The sequence below is a fragment of the Camponotus floridanus genome, unplaced genomic scaffold, assembly GCF_003227725.1.
Source record: "Camponotus floridanus strain SB8 unplaced genomic scaffold, Cflo_v7.5 scaffold145, whole genome shotgun sequence".
In the NCBI taxonomy this organism is placed as follows: domain Eukaryota; kingdom Metazoa; phylum Arthropoda; class Insecta; order Hymenoptera; family Formicidae; genus Camponotus; species Camponotus floridanus.
This window is the reverse complement of record NW_020229265.1, coordinates 231,573-248,356: the sequence shown is the minus strand read 5'-3', so window position 1 is coordinate 248,356 and position 16,784 is coordinate 231,573. Positions and strand designations below refer to the sequence as shown.

Sequence of the window (16,784 nt, the reverse complement as noted above, 5' to 3'; positions counted from 1 at the left end):
AATTGCAATGTAATTTCTATGGGAAACTCATTTAGAAAACACGCTAAATCATTAATTAATTCTCATTGTCAGTGCAAAGCCTTTTCAGCTGATATCATACATACATCAAGAAGAAAGTCACGATGAATTCAAGCATTCGGCACGAAGTCATTATTAATATGACGCGCGAGACGAATTCTGCAACATCTGTGATTTTTTATTGCGAAGTGAATAACAAAACAGCAAGTGACTCTACGGTACTTGAATTCCGCCAAGCTAACATAAATGAGGACAGAAACCCGTAAGATGACCGTCATCATGGTCAGACAGTTAACGCTCTTTTTACCTACTTTTTACCCCTTTTTAGAAAACTCAAATATAAAATTTTCATCGAGCATAGATACGAAAAATCATAATAATTTTATTCACAAAGTAACAAAGTCTAATTCATGTTCAACTATAAACACAGAGCGATGATGTCCATGTATAATAATAACTCGCGCTTGCACGCGAACTAAAAGACAATTACTCGAGGATGTCGATCACGATTTTAACAAAAATCAATTGCTTAAATCTTTCGAGTCTAGAGAGTCTTTTACATTCACGAAGATTTTTTCTTGGCAAAGATTGAATTATAGCATTTTATGTCGACATTATACGTTATAATCATTCAGACACCCACAAAAAGTTACCCTCCTCAATCGGGAATCTAATTAATTATGTGTTATATCGACCACACAAAACATGTAATTATTATAAGTGAAATATTAAATTCAATTACGAAGTTTCTCGAATCCTGATGGAAAGAAAATGTTAAAAGAAAATTCTATGATGTTATAACGTATATTATTAGCTCTGATATATTAATACGAAATTATATAACTCAAAGTATTATTTTAATAACATTTATTTTATTTCTAAAAAATTATTAATATATTTTTAAACTATGGAAGAAATGTAAATATGAGATAAAATGATGAAATAAACATTATTTTGCGTATACAGCACAGTAATGCTTATTTCTCAAAAAAATATAAAAAATAATATTATCATGTATAATACGCATAAATTAAGCATTAAGGACTCTTTAATTTATATGCTTATAAAAAATTCAAAATTTATAAAATTACATATATCTTGAATTATCTTCAATGAATCATTTCAACCCTTGAACATGTAAAAAAGTATAAAGAAATACGAGTTCGAGCTGCTTTACTAAAGTTTATCAGAGAAAAACACTTTCATGTATTTTCTCATCACAAAATTAAAATTTTAAAAGAATTTAAGATATTCTAAAAAAGAATAACACAATAATATTTTAAATAATAACTGATAGAATATATTTAAAGAGTATATCCTTCTATCACTGAAAAGTTATAGAATAAGAAATCTAGAAGCAATATCATCGGCTTTCCTGCTATTATCTGCAACCGCATGTTATTTTTTTGCTATCAGTATTTTTGAAGGAAATAGTGTTTCCTGAGAGAGATATCTTGATAATTTATTCTTATTGAAAATACCAGAGATGACAGCAATCATAAATAAATGATTAAATATACTTATGTATTTCAATAAAAACAATTTAAATATCTATCTCTATAATTAATATGATGATTAAATTTATTTTTAGATTTTTACTTTGTGTTCAATATATTTTAATTGACAGCAGAAAGATATTAAAAAGATTTCCTTAAATCTTACATGATTGCCTAACTATTTTTTACGTTATTTGTAATGCATTCCTTAGATATCTTAAAAGAAAATATTTTGTTAACTATATCTAGCTACATAGCAATATCAATAAACCGTTATTAGGACATAGTATTTTGTTTGCACCTCTGAAAAAAATTCTCGACTGAATATAAATCGATTAAACTTGTCATAATTAATGGAACAACCGCAAGTTTCACTATATTCTTATATCTTTCATGCGAGCTTATAAATAATAGTTCAAATGCACTTCCACTCCCAGTCCGTTTATGTCTTTCTTTTACTTCGCACTAAGGAACAACCTATATCTTGATCACGATTGATGGTGTCCATTCTATATTTCTTGCAATTAATAAAAAACTCAATTTATAGACTCTAAATCTCATGTAACCAAGGGAGAAAGAACTAGACATCCATTGAGAAATTTCTTTTTACCATTTCGACACATGCGCAATTTTAAAAATCTTTATTAGGATATTGCAATTTAAACCTTCAACTATTATAATAAAATTTAGAATTTGGAATATTATTGCTACCAAATTAATTAAAAACTGAATAAATAAATAATAAAGAATAATATTGAAAATATAGTAAACTACAAATTACATATTTAAGATATCTATTTTTGATGGAATAAAATTTAAACGAATGAAATTTAATTATTCTACTTAATCTATTATAAGAATTGAATCTTTGGAAAGTTTAATCTGCAAATCTTTCAAAAAAGATGAAATTTTCTCTATTCAATACAATACAAAGCGAAGAAATTCGCTAAAATCCTAAAAATAAAATATTCATAATTATACGTTTTACGTCGAGTGATGTCATACAAGTTCCGCGAAAGCGCATTAAAATGAGCGCAGCGATTTCGAATCACTTAAGTGCAACGAGAAATATCTTCCGGTTCCGATAGTACCGTTTGTCGGATCAATGCGATCAAGTAGATGCTAACTAGCATCCGAACATATCATTTTAATATTAGATACAGTGTCCAACTGTGTTAAATAAAAGATTTTCTGAATTATAAATTTCAAAGTATGAAATTTTAATAATAAATATATGTGTGTGTGAATATGAATTTATTGAAAAAAAAAACTATATTGTTTAAATCACCAAAAAAATATATCACGATAAGATAAGAAAATTATAGAGAACATAATGCTTTTTATATAATAGATTTTATAAAACAGACTTTTTAATAGATAAATAATATTATAAGTGGCAATTAAAAGCTAATATCACCTCGTCATTATTTTAAAAGAATATGATATATAGTATATTTTACACAAATGCTCAAGCGTAAATTTGTTTTAATGATCGGTTATTTGTTCGTGTATCTATTCTATTTGAGACGTCACAACAAACTATCGATTGGGTCCCTTCGTATTTCTTTCGCAAGTAATATCAGATTTATAAAAAAATTAACGAGGATAAATTTTAACATTCATGTTTAAAAAAATAGAAGGAAAATTTAATGCGTAATGTTGCGAAAATGTCGCCTGGGAAAAGTCCGCAGTGCAATACGTTTTCATGTTCTCTCTCTCTCACATACGCACAATTTCATACTACGCACACATACATACACAATTCTCATCATTACCTTTTCTTTCCATATCCGACATTGTCAAGCTCGACATGCCTGTATGTTGCGTAAGTGGCCATGATAATCCCCCGGGACTGGATCTCAATCAGTCAAGAAAAAAAAGAGGTGTCTCTTAGCAACCTCGAAGCGGTCGGGCTCTCCTTCTTAATAGAGGCAATCACTCCTCTTTCGAAATGCAGGCGGCACACGAATGCAAAATGCGAATTTAAATGAACGGACTTTTTTTATGCCAAGTTCTTAGATCTCCCACAGCTCACGTTCTTGGCTGCAGCTGCGAGTATTGCGGTGTTTACAGGGTTTGCGATGTAAGTGCCACGAATTCGGACAAGATACTGACGGTGAACGAAGATCCAGCAAGTATATAATGCCTCCTCCACCAGTGCCTCGTGTCTGTTTCTCTCCCTCTTTCGTATCCGCTCTCTTTGTTACTCTCTCTCTCTCTCTCTTCCCCTCTCTCTCTCTCTCTCTCTATCTTTTTCTTCTTTTCGAATGGGAGCTGTTGCGAATAGCCACCTCGACCGACTATCCTGGCAGTATGCATTTCCATTCCCGCGCATCCGCGGACTAGGAGACGGCGACGACGACGCCGACGCCGGCGTCGTGCATTCACCTCAATCAATACGCTCGGCGAACCAGCCCGAGTGGGAGGGCGAGAGAAAGGAGAGGAGAGGAAGAGCCGGCATGTAGGTATCGCTCGTTGCACATGCACGCCACTGCACGTGCGGAGATAATAAGTACAGCGGGGGCCAGAAAACCCGAAGAGATCACGGAACAGCGGACAGAGAATTGAGGAAGAGATTTGAGATTTCTCTTTTTTCTTCTTTTTTTTTCGTAGCATAATTTATAGTGCGCTTAGAATCGATGAAGAATGAAAAGAGATGAGAAAAATGATGAAATTTCGTGAAAAGTGAAAAATGAGATACTTCCGTTTAACAAGTATTCCTTGTAAGCTAATTGTTTTAGCGACTATTTTGATATTTGGATCTCTTTACGTGATTTCTTTATACACAACAATTCTTCTGTGACAAATTAATTTTGCGAACAATTTTATTTTCCTATTAATTTATTCATATTAAAAATCTAAAATTTATATTTGACAATTTTATACTTTCAAATTTTATATATAATTTATATTTTTCAATTTATTAATTTATTTTTAAAATTTTATTTTATTTTCGAATGTTATTCGGCAATTATACATTTTTTGTAAAGTAAATTCAATTGCCTGAATGATATGTATTTCATATACACAACAGATGTCAAACTTTTAAATATTTAATAAGTATCATGCGAATCTCACCCATACAATGATAATAAAAGATTGATGTGGAAAGTTTTCATATTATATGTGAAACTTTTAATATTGTCAAGTTTATAAATATGATCAAAAATTGCACTTATCGATATATTATAACAAACAACCGAGATACAGATAAGATCAAATATCGATAATCATATCGAACAATATTTTAAAATAATAAAAATATTTCAAAATTATGGAAAATATTCTTAAGCCATTATTAATTATAGTTTTATGCGTACTCACAATTAATAAATAAATTAGTATAATAAAAATAACATTCTAAATATATCCACTATAAGATTAAATATATAAAACTGTCCTAATAGTTATTATTTGATTCTCTATCTATTGATCTTTATCCCGTAGAAAATATAGTTTAAAATATTATGCAACGCAAGCAGATATAATTATATAGCATATTGCTACTTTATAACACGATAATACGTAACAAAATGTCTCGTATCTCTCTATACTTTCGTATTTAAAAATTCCCTTAATTACGGAAAGGTATGCGACATTTTTTACTTCATCATACATTATTATATGACTACAAAATTTTATTTTATGACTATAGTTTTATGCTAGTCCATTTTTAAATTGCTGGCAAGCTGGTTTCTCACAAAGAGGATAAACTGTAAATGATGAAACACGAAACGCGAATATGGCTTCCGTAGTCTGTTTTACGAGGGTTTCACTGCTGCGCTTCAGCAGAAGACCGAGAGGGTTGATCGGTCCACGCGTCACGACGGGACGTCCTTAGGAGATTTTTTTCGGTTCTAAAACGCTCTTTCTAATTGAGTGATTAAATTGCCGTCGTCCCTTTGTGACGTGGATGATAAACGCATCAAGTTACCGCCGACGATTCACTCTGTTTGGTAATTCTATCATGCTCCGATACGCGTACATCCGATTTAATGGACCGAATTTTACGCACATGCCAGCCAAATTGTACAGAATTATTCGAATTTCCACGCTTCGTGCGCAAAATTTACACTGTCATTTTGTAGAAAAAGTTCGCAAATTAAAATTTGACACAAAAGTTTTTTTTCACTAAATAAATACGACCTATTTATGTCGCAAGAAACCCGCTAATTATACTGAGAAAGTCTTATTAATGACTTTTAAATCGAGAAATAAATAATGACTTTTAATTTATAAATCGAGAAATTCTTTCCTTATTCGTTTTCTATTTTAATATGTTTTAAAAACAAAACATTTACTTTAAAAATTTTCTCTACGATAGTCTATCACGATAAAATAAACATTTACAATCGTATAAATAATAAATCGAATATAATCGTATAAATTTAAGCCGCTATTTTGTTAAGAAACGTGAGATTGCACACTTGCTGCACACAACTTTTTTGTGTGATTACTAGAATATTACGAAACGCGTATGCAATTTATTATTTCATGTATTATTTTATAAATTACAATTTAAAAAAGCTCAAATTTAAAAAATGATAATATTAAATAAATATACAAATAAAATTTTCATCTCAAACTGAAATAAATTATATTATTCAAATGAACGTGTTAAACTTTATATGATGTTGCCTCAATAGTTGAAATTATTTTGAAATACAAGAAGAGAGAAAATATTCAGCAATATTAAAATTATATTACAAAATGTGGAATATATTTCGAGGCGATAACAAATTAATTTTCACGCGATATTTATCGTTTTTATCATATCATTATTAAAATACACAAATCTCTTGTACTTCAAGTGGTGATGATTAATAGAATGGAATGCCATAATATATGAATCATAAAACCTTCCTTCCTTTTCTTCATTAATACATTATTATAAAATATTTTATTAATTATTTAACCATTTATATAAAAATACAATTATCTATATTTTATGTAATATAATATTATATATATACAATTTTAAATAAATTATAATAATTATAAGTATTTGAATAATTATTAAAATGAGAAATGATTGTAAACATAATTTGTGCTCTATTTTTAACTGAGGCTATTGTATATGAAATTTTAAGCATAATCGATATAAATTTGATAATAGAAAGTTATTCAAGTTGTAAACGTGGCAATAATGTACCTGCTAATAATTAAGGAAATTAAATTGTAATTCTACGAATAAAATACATATTAATGCGTATATTTATCTAAAATGCGCATTAATACGTATATTTATTTATCCAAAATGCGTGTTAATGCATAAATTCATTTATCTAAAATGCGTGTTAATGCATAAATTCATTTATCTAAAATGCTTATTAATATGTGGATTTATTGAGCTTTATTTTATTTCTATTTTAAATTCCTCATTATTTTAATGACATTAAAACATGCTTATATAAATACATTAGTGTTTTAAAGTTCGGCAATAACTTTCATATTATATACTTGTTTATATATATTGCTTCCGTATAATGCTTCAGAAAATATATGATAAAAATTTAACGAACATTATCTCAGATTATATCTCAGATGTTGCATCATTTACAAGCTATACCTATTTATGTGAATATAAATATTTTTTACAAAAATCCTCAAATTAAAACATTTTTTAAAAAGATATAGGATGTTTTATAGAGATATAAAATAAAAATTACCAGTGGATTAATATTAATATACGTCCACTAAAACTTATCTTATTATTGATGATAAAACGTTATCTTATTATTGAAAATTAAAAGGCTATAAGTGACATGTACTTATTTTCCAAGCTCGTAGAACATGCTCGAAACTGATCGATATTATAATTTCGTATATGAACAATTAAAAATGTATGAATAAATTTGTAAGTAAGTATAAATTGCGACATAAAAAAAAATTACTTGTACGCGATAAAAAAAGTCATTGACAGGTGGATATGTAAATAAATGTTATTTCACATTTTCGGTGTGATATGCGATATTTAAATGACTAAAACTTGTGAAAACAAGCATTGATACATTTTTATTTTTATCTGTGTTTCGGATTCGAGAAAACCGAACAATGTTCGCTCGAACAAGCCTTTAGAAATTAGAGATAAGATGACGGGAGGATGCGAGAAGAAAATCTGGAACATCGATAAAACGCGATGTCGCGAGACGTCGAAATCCGAGTTTTCTATTGGATTCGAGAATCGAAACGACCATGATTATTGGTTATCGATCGAATCCACGTGGATTATTTAGTTCCGCAGTCTACGATTATTTAGGTCAGAAAAATCAGGATATCACCGATGTATCGTGTCACGCGAGTATGATTCTTATAAACGCAAATTAAGTGCAAATATAATCAATTAATTTACAGATCTTTTCTGTAATTTGTATGAGGCCGAAATAATTGATTTTGATTAAAATTGATTATAATCGCGCAATTCTTTTGTTTTTAAACAGATATTTATAATACTGTAAATTGCATAATTATCGAATATATATAATAATATATGCGTTATATTATAAGATAATTATAAATTTAAATGAATAACTATCAAAAGAAACAAGCAATATGTTTATTTTGAAAATAATATATATAAATGGTACATATATAATTTATAAAAAATTACTTACATAATTTTTTCATCGTTTCGTATGTTGTCCGATGCTTTTGCAGACCTCTTCTTCCTGTTTAGTCATCTTTTATTGTTTCCTCGCAACACTTGCACTCACTCGCGAAAACACGATTAATTACGATTAATCGAATATGCAGGACATTTTATACGGCACTCCCGATCGCGGAATAATTATATGAGGTACGCATTTTATTACAAGAGTGAATATACGAAATATTTTCGTATTACTTTATTGTTCAAATGTCGACGTGCATATGATAACAAGGCCGTGACACGTGGACATTAACGTACTATTGTTTACGCGGCCAAGGCCGAACATGTTACTAATAATTCGTCATACAATAGATCGTTATAAGATCGTTGAAAAAGCGAACAAAATAATTTTGACTTTAAATACCATTAAAGAAAAAATTTATTGCTTTGAATTTTTTGTCACTACAATTCTTACTTAATTAAGCGAATAAATTATTCGAAATATGCGTCTCAAGAGCTATCGTCGCGATATAAATAGTTACATATTATTTATAAAAGTTAATTACTCATTTATTATATTATCATAGCAAATAATTTCCCGATAGTGATTGCCATCGCGTTTAGAAAAGAAATTTAACGAAGACGTCTCGGCATCACTACTTGTCTGTTCGACAATCGCCGCGTGAATAACAGGGTCGCCGCACGTAAACATCGTATGACAAAGACCGAATACCGTGTTATTACTATTTTTTTTATTAATCTTTCTGACATGCTAATGTTTACGTGCTTCGGTTTTATTATCATTCGCGTGACGACCTCGAGCAGGAAAATAGCGGTGCGTTGAATTCATTTTTTAAACGCAATCGCAATAAATATCGAGAAATAATTTGATAATAATATAATTAATAAGTAATTAACTTTCATAAATCACCTGCGACGATACGTCTCGAAATTCGAAGCTTGATTTTTATTTATTTAATTAAATAAGAATCGAAGTAACACAGGAATCAAAATCATAAATTATTATTTTATTGCGAGCAATAATTATTTCTCTATCTACGCTAGAGTATATATTCGATGTTTCATTGTTCAACATTTCGACGATCTAGATATAATTCGAATTGAAAACGCACAAATAATTGAATCTCACGATCGAATAATTAGCGTAAAAAGTTCCGTGATATATTAATTATTTAATACGTAATTAATTTACGTATATAATTTAAATTTCGTATATAATTTATAATTTATATATAATTTAATAAATACGTATATAATTTAAAATTCTGCGTATATACATGTATATACATGTATGTCGTAGTAAAATATTTCGGCGAAGAACAACACACATTGTTATCATGACTTTGATGACGTAGCGGTCTTATCACTCGCACGGCGACACTCGAGCAGTGAAGTAATGACACAAAACGCTCCGTATATTATCGAATTATTTTCTTAACGCGATTATAAAATGTATCGAAATAAAATTCGCTATGTTTATTATAATTAATAATTAATTAAATTTCGATAAACGATACGGAACTTTATCACGACGATAAATTTTTATCGAAGGGCGGTCATTCATTGCATGAAAAAATTGAAATGGATGAAAATTATAAATTTATGACTCTTCGATTATCGATCCTTACGAATAATAATTATTTTTTTAATAATGTTTAGAGTCAAATATATTTCGCCTCAGGCTTCTCAAATTTTCCTGAAATGTTTAATTATTAGTAAAATGATTGTTATATCAACTTTTCATTATTTTAATTTTTCGATCTTACGATTTATATTATTGTGCATATATTATAGAAATAATATTGTCAAGAGTAATACATGATTTTAATCTTCTGGAAATGTCGAGCAATCATACTTTTCGTGTTGTTCTCTTACTATTGTAATAAAATGCGTATGTCGTGCAATCATTCCGCAATCGGGAGTGCCGTATAAAGTGTCCCGCGTTCGATTAATCGTAATTAATCGTGTTTTCGCGAGTGAGTGCAAGTGCTATGAGGAATCAGCAAAAAATGAACAAGACAGGAAGAGGAGAAAAGCATCGAGCGAAGGATGGAACAACAAGATATGTAAGTAATTTATAAATTATTTATATGTATATATTGCTCGTTCCTTTCATTTCTTCTCGATAGTGATTCAGTTTAATCAATGTATAATAACGCATACATAAAATATTTAAGGTTTTATTTTGAGATACTTAAAATATTTAAGAATAAAATATATAAAATATATATATAATAAATAACAAGTTTCATTTTTAAAAAATTAAACTTTAAAAAAAAAGATTATAATATTTTAAAATATACATTGATATTTCTTTAAAATGTGTTCTGACATGAATTTTAAAAATCGAAATAATACAATAATTACAAATAAATAACAATTTCAAATATGCAAACGAAATTTTGATAAGTTATTAATTAAATTGATAAGTTAATAAAATTAATAAACATTATTAATAAAATTAATAAATTAATAAATCTTTGTAATTAATAGTACAATATTTTTTTTCGGAATAAATATAATAAAATTACTAATTATAAAGTTTTAATTATACATAAATATGTAATTTATACGTAATTAAAATGCAAGGCTAAATTCTTTCGCTTTTTTCTCTCATCACGGTTATATTCGGTTTTCATTTCGAGCAGCTGTACAGAACGATGTACATACATACGACATACCCAGAATAAATGCATCACACGGCAAAAGAAATGCAAAAGCCTATGAAAATAAAAGACAGCGAGCTAATATTAGATAGATGCTAGACCTCTACTATATTTTACTTTTGCAATTATACTGTACTATGTAATTTGGTATAAGAAAAGCAATGTTTTTCGAATAAAATATACTACATCGAAAACTATTAATCCTAGAAAAGAAATACACCATAAAAAAAATTGAAATTAAAATTTTTTTGTTTACGAATATTTCTGAATATATTTTTACATATTTATAGCAAACAAGTATATAATTCATAATAAGAACAATTTTTCTGAAAAGAAATATCGAGATATAATTGCATCTACGTAACCAATTAAAATATCTCCACTGTTTTTAATAGTACAAGAGGGATCTTTCAAGATCTCTCTTGTACTATTAAAAATCATCAAGAGAGAGAAAAGTACGAAACGGTTTAAGAAGAAGCAAATGTTATAATAATATATTTAATTCAAAAAATCATATTTTTAGAAGAGATTTTTTTTTTAAGTCATATTTCTTCAAATCACTAGAATCATATATATATATATATATATATATATATATATATATATATTACATTTTTAAATTAAAATTTTTTTCTTTAAATCTTAAGAAATCCTTAAAATCTTTAAGTTATTATTAGTTTTTATTAATATATCATTCAATTAGTTATTTAAAACATATACATATGTGTGTGTGTGTGTGTGTGTATGTGTGTATACACATATGCATACACGTGCATACACACGTTTGTGTGTAATCATTATGCAGATATTATAAAAAAAAAAAACAAGTAATTTGATTAAATTTAAAGAATCTTCGTATAAGGTAAAAACTGCCCCTATAAATATGTTCGGTAGCGATAAATAAAAACGCAAAACAAGAATGTCAAATCTTGAGATAGTGACAATCTATGAATACCGTTGTTCTAAAATATCACCGGAAGCAATCGGTCCAAAGGCGGCCTTCGTAATGCTTCAGTGGAGCGAAAAAGTATTAAGCAATCGAATGCGCTCGTAAATTGCGTCATAGAAGAACGATCTTGCGTCAATATCGATCGACGGAAAAATAATCATCCAATTTTGCAACGGACGATTAATAGCTGATCGACGAAGACGCCGATGCTGATGCCGGAGTTGATGGCGTCAACAGGTCCTTCATGCAATCGGATCCGAAGAATATTTCTTAGTGTCTTATCGCTATAGATGAATGAGCGAAACACTAACGAAATATATCAAATAGTTATTTAAACGTTCGATACATGTCGCGCAGTATAAATCGATGAGAAAATGATTTAATTAATTTTAAAAATATTAATTGTATGTATACACACACACATGCATACTTATTGGTGTGTAAAGTTTTACACATACATATTTATATTCATATTTAAAATATATAAATAGATCTCCACAAATTTAATGTAGCTAGATGTTAATTATTTTTCACGTTTTATAATTTTGATGAAAGTATTTTAAAGATATATGTATCGTGCTCTGGATAACATGTATAATTCTAGTAATATTCATTTGATATAAAAAAATTAAAAAACTTATGAATAATTATAAATGTAATAATCAAAATAAAAGAAAATTATTGTAAATTGTTAGAATAGTGCAATTTTAAAAAATATCGATTTTTCGTCAAAAACTTGGCTTTGCAATTATACAAATTATATAATTTGAAAATATATCAGTAGTAATCTTGATTCAGATTAGAAATAAAAATATTTTATATGTATTTTATCTGTACAAAAAAATTGAAGTGTGTATCGAACGATTATTTTTTGAAAAATCATATAAATCGACCAAAAATTTTAAGAAAAATTTCAGATACGATATGAAAAATAAAAGTATATTTTTCTTTTTTTTAAATTATATTTTTACTCAAAAAATGGTTAATCTAACTCTTAGCAACGAAATAATCTAAGGTTTTCTCAGCAAGGTATAGGTACGAACCTGGGCTATTTATTATATGTAAAGTCGTTGCACATGGCACGAGACACTTATATGTCCCTTGATACAAGGATGTACCTATGTATAGAATAATTTCCGTTATCGGGCTCGTGTAGGTTCGCCAAGAGTCTTGAACGAAGGAGGAATTCGCGAAAACGCCACGCATGCCGAAGCGTGATTCCGGCCTTTTACTTCGCGTTTCTTTGTCCGAACACATACATGTGTATATTACACATACACATATACAACGTAGCATTTAATGCGATGGATCGTATATAAAGGTATACGCATCAGTGCCGAAAAGGTGATAATTACGCACAAATTAAGATAAGTAATTTTTTAGTAATCGCTGATACGATCTGACAAATCTTTCGACGTCAACGGATAAAAAAATATGAAGTCAACCTCAATGAAGTTTACTAATTAAAAAATTAACGGGAATTACATTAATATACATCGATGATATAGTTCCATTATTAAATGAGGTAACGGAATATAATATATTTCCATTATTAATTGAGATAACGGAATAGAAGAAAATGGCGCTTTGCTGAAATAATTACGAACTTTAATTAAATGTAAGCATGAGAGAGAGAGAGAGAGAGAGATCATATAATCGCCTGAATATCCGGAGTTTCTTCTACCGCAGTAATTTTTAAGAAATAATCCTCTTTTTAAGAAATAATAAAAGAAAAAAACATATTTCTCTGTTTTTATCAATTTTAAATATAAAACTGTTTTAAAATTTTTTTTATTGATAAATAAAAAAAGTTTATTTTATTTAGTTTATCCTAATCAAATTCTTATATATCATTAAAAAATCTACCTCAAATTTCGAGAGAATAAGATCTTGAATATCGAAATATGATTGTAAATATATAAAAAAATCGTAATGACTAAATTAAATCTAATGAGGAACTTCAAATAAGTACAATATGCAATGCAATATCTATCAAATATGTAATGTTAGTCGAAATTTATACGTTATAATATTTATTAATAATCATATACATAATTTTCACGTGCTTTGGAATCGCGAAATTATTATGATCCAAAATATAATGCATCCCCAAGCTCATTAGCGCTAAAAAGTCGAAGAAAATAAATATGTATATAATTATAATTGTAATAATATTGTAATAATATAAATTTTAATAAAATATTATATATAATATAATATAAATTGTAAAAATATAGATATAATTTAGAAATTCAGGGCCGTAGCAATATATCGTTTCGTTCATTATTTCCTGGTACATCACTGAGAAACAGATACCCGTTTTTGCATCCGTATATACCTACCCTTCCTCATGTTACTCACGTGCGTTTAGCATGTGTGGAAGGGGATTTTACGCGCTATTTCAAAATTTGGGACCCGATGTATAATATACATTACATTTAATTAATTATAATTGCGTTTATTCCTCGCCTTGAAATATCGCACAAGATACTATCTCACGAAAGAAATTTAATTCTTCCATTTAAAATAAAAAAATATCACCGAATAAACATCGCAGCAAACATCGACCCTCGGTCGTTGACCCGATATTTCGGGGCTGACAGTTCGTTCGATCGGATGAGTCACGCTTCTGAAAGCGCCTGATTTCAGGAAACACTTTTTGCTACACTTTTCCGTTAACCCCTCTCTTTAAATCCAGATATAACACGGAATAACTGCTCAATGTTTTTCAAAATGTCATTAAATCCTTATCTAAAAATCACTTTATGATTAGTAAAAAGCTTTCAGGTATTTCTGAAATAATATTTTTCAAAAACGAATTCGACTCAAATAAAATGTCAGACACAAAATCTTACACGTGTCTATCCGTATATTAACACCAAGTCGTCAAACCGATCGTGGATCGCAATAAGGAGAAAGTCAAAGCTATCGGATCATCGAACAATTGTTAAGAGAAAGAGAGAAAATCGACGGACACAACCGTAAAAGTTGGCACGCGAGTGTACGCGTTCATGCGAGTAAAAAAAAAACTCACCTGGTCTGGAATTTTTGCGTATCGTCTTGGCCAGCCCACATTATTCTTCTTCCGAATAATTACTGTTTGTGCTTGATAACCTTGAAGTACCAGAGCGAAGAGCTATTACCTCGATAAGAGTGCACGCACACACGAAAATCGTAGCGACACGCGCGAGCGCGAATGACGCAGTCAAACTGAATCATGCACGATGCACTCTCGCGTTTCTTCCGTTCGCAGTTTCGCGTGAGCGCGAGGCAGCGAGAATGTGAAGAGAGAGACGGAAGGAGAGAGGGAGAGAGAGAGAGAGAGAGAGAAGCGAAAAGCAAGAGCGCGCTAATTGAGGCCCTGTAGAAAGACGGTAGATTTTATGCACACGGCGAGTGCAAAGTCACTGCAGCTGAAAAAGAAAAAATTCGACATGATAAAGGGGATCTAGGCAAAATGTGACGAAGACACTTATTAATAGAAAATGAAGACTTAATTTTTTTAATAAGCTGTTAATTTTTTTGTACATAAATTAATATTATTTTTTGATATTTTTTCTCGTATATAATTGTGTATATATATAACTGTGTATATATATTTCTTTTTTTTTTGTTATATACTTTCTTCTGCATATATATTATTAAAAGTGTAATTGTATTTTTTAAATTTTGACAAATAATAAGAAAAGAATAAATTTCAGAAAGATCATTCTAAATCAAAATTATAATATAATTTTTTGTTTAATTTCTTCATGTTTCATTTATTAAATTTTTATGTTTATTCATTAAATATTGCACAACTTATTGTTTCACAATTACATATTATTTTACGTTGTAATATTTATATTAATATATTATATAAAAGTAAAAGTTTTTTAATATATATTTTTTTTATTTTTTACATAAATTTAATAATTATATTTATTTAGAAAGAAGGTGTTTTAAGAGATTGTGTTATTAGTCTGTAATTTAGTCCTTCTAGAAACTTCTTAGAGACTGCCATAAATAAAAAGACTTTCAATTATATGCGTTTTAAAATATAAAATTATATATTATTCAATTTTTTCTCTTTTTATATGTAATTTAACGTTTTCAGTTAAAATGTTAAATATTTATTTTTTACTATAAAATATTTACATTACTAATATCCTAATTTAATTTGCTATTAAATATTTGATATAATAATTTATAATTAAATCTTAAGTAATCCCTTAAATAATTTATAGTATATCTATAATTGGTGTAATTTATTATAATACTAATAAAAGATTTTTGTAATTTTCCTCTTAGTAACAAATGTCGACATTTGCATATTTTTTCGACTGCAGACGCAATAAATTATAATAAATCCGTTTATCATAATATAAAATTTAACATTATTCATTTGATAGGAATCTCCTGCTCTTATCACTATATTTCTATCTTCTTATTATATTCTTCTTATTATATTTAATATTTCCTACCTTTTCCTGCGAGGAATAGCAATCTTTATTGCAGCCAAATATGTACGTGACTGAAGAATGTCTTGCACTTGCGTTGTCACGCATGCGTGCGATTTGTTCTTTCAATTCACTGGGTGTCCATGTCGCCAATTGGCCAATTCAAAATAGGATTCTCTGATTGGTCAATCCTTGCTGGCTACCCTAGGCACAGATCGATATAATTGGCTGTGGTCAATCGTCACGTGATCAAATGCTCCCCAATTCATTGGCCGCATTCAGCAGACTCAACCGCTAAGTAGCAATCGAACGTGATTGGTTTCTACTTTCAATTCCGACCCAATCAGCGTCAAATTACATCGGAAAATCTAGTAATGTTGCCCAATTGTTGAGTCCGCTGAATGCGGCCATTGGTTCCGAACAATTGACGCATACCAGATGTCTCTACTGTAGAAAAGTTCCCATCTATGTATTTTATCATATCTATGGGCAATAATTCGGTTACGAATTGCAGGAACAAATCTCTATGGACAAGATTTTTGCGCAGGCGCGGAAGACATTGGGAGTTTTCCAACAACGACACAGCGTATCATTCTATCTTCTTTC

The 16,784-nt window shown here is 28.9% G+C and overlaps 1 protein-coding gene across 2 annotated transcripts in view; it reads right to left on the bottom strand.

The window, feature by feature from the left end:
* Positions 1 to 16,262, bottom strand: part of LOC105255558 (microtubule-associated protein Jupiter) — a 28,800-nt gene extending 12,538 nt beyond the window's left edge. The window contains exons 1-2 of one of the 2 annotated variants that reach the window (XM_025406468.1): positions 16,203 to 16,262; positions 14,774 to 15,152 (exon numbers count right to left, since the gene is read on the bottom strand). In XM_025406468.1, coding sequence (XP_025262253.1) covers positions 14,774 to 14,814 — 41 coding nt within the window. In that variant the 5' untranslated portion in view covers positions 14,815 to 15,152; positions 16,203 to 16,262. Of the gene's footprint in view, positions 1 to 3,289; positions 3,868 to 14,773; positions 15,153 to 16,202 lie in introns of those variants that run through there. The other variant, XM_011264887.3, reaches the window with a different exon arrangement.
* Between the last annotated feature and the right edge of the window lie 522 nt (positions 16,263 to 16,784).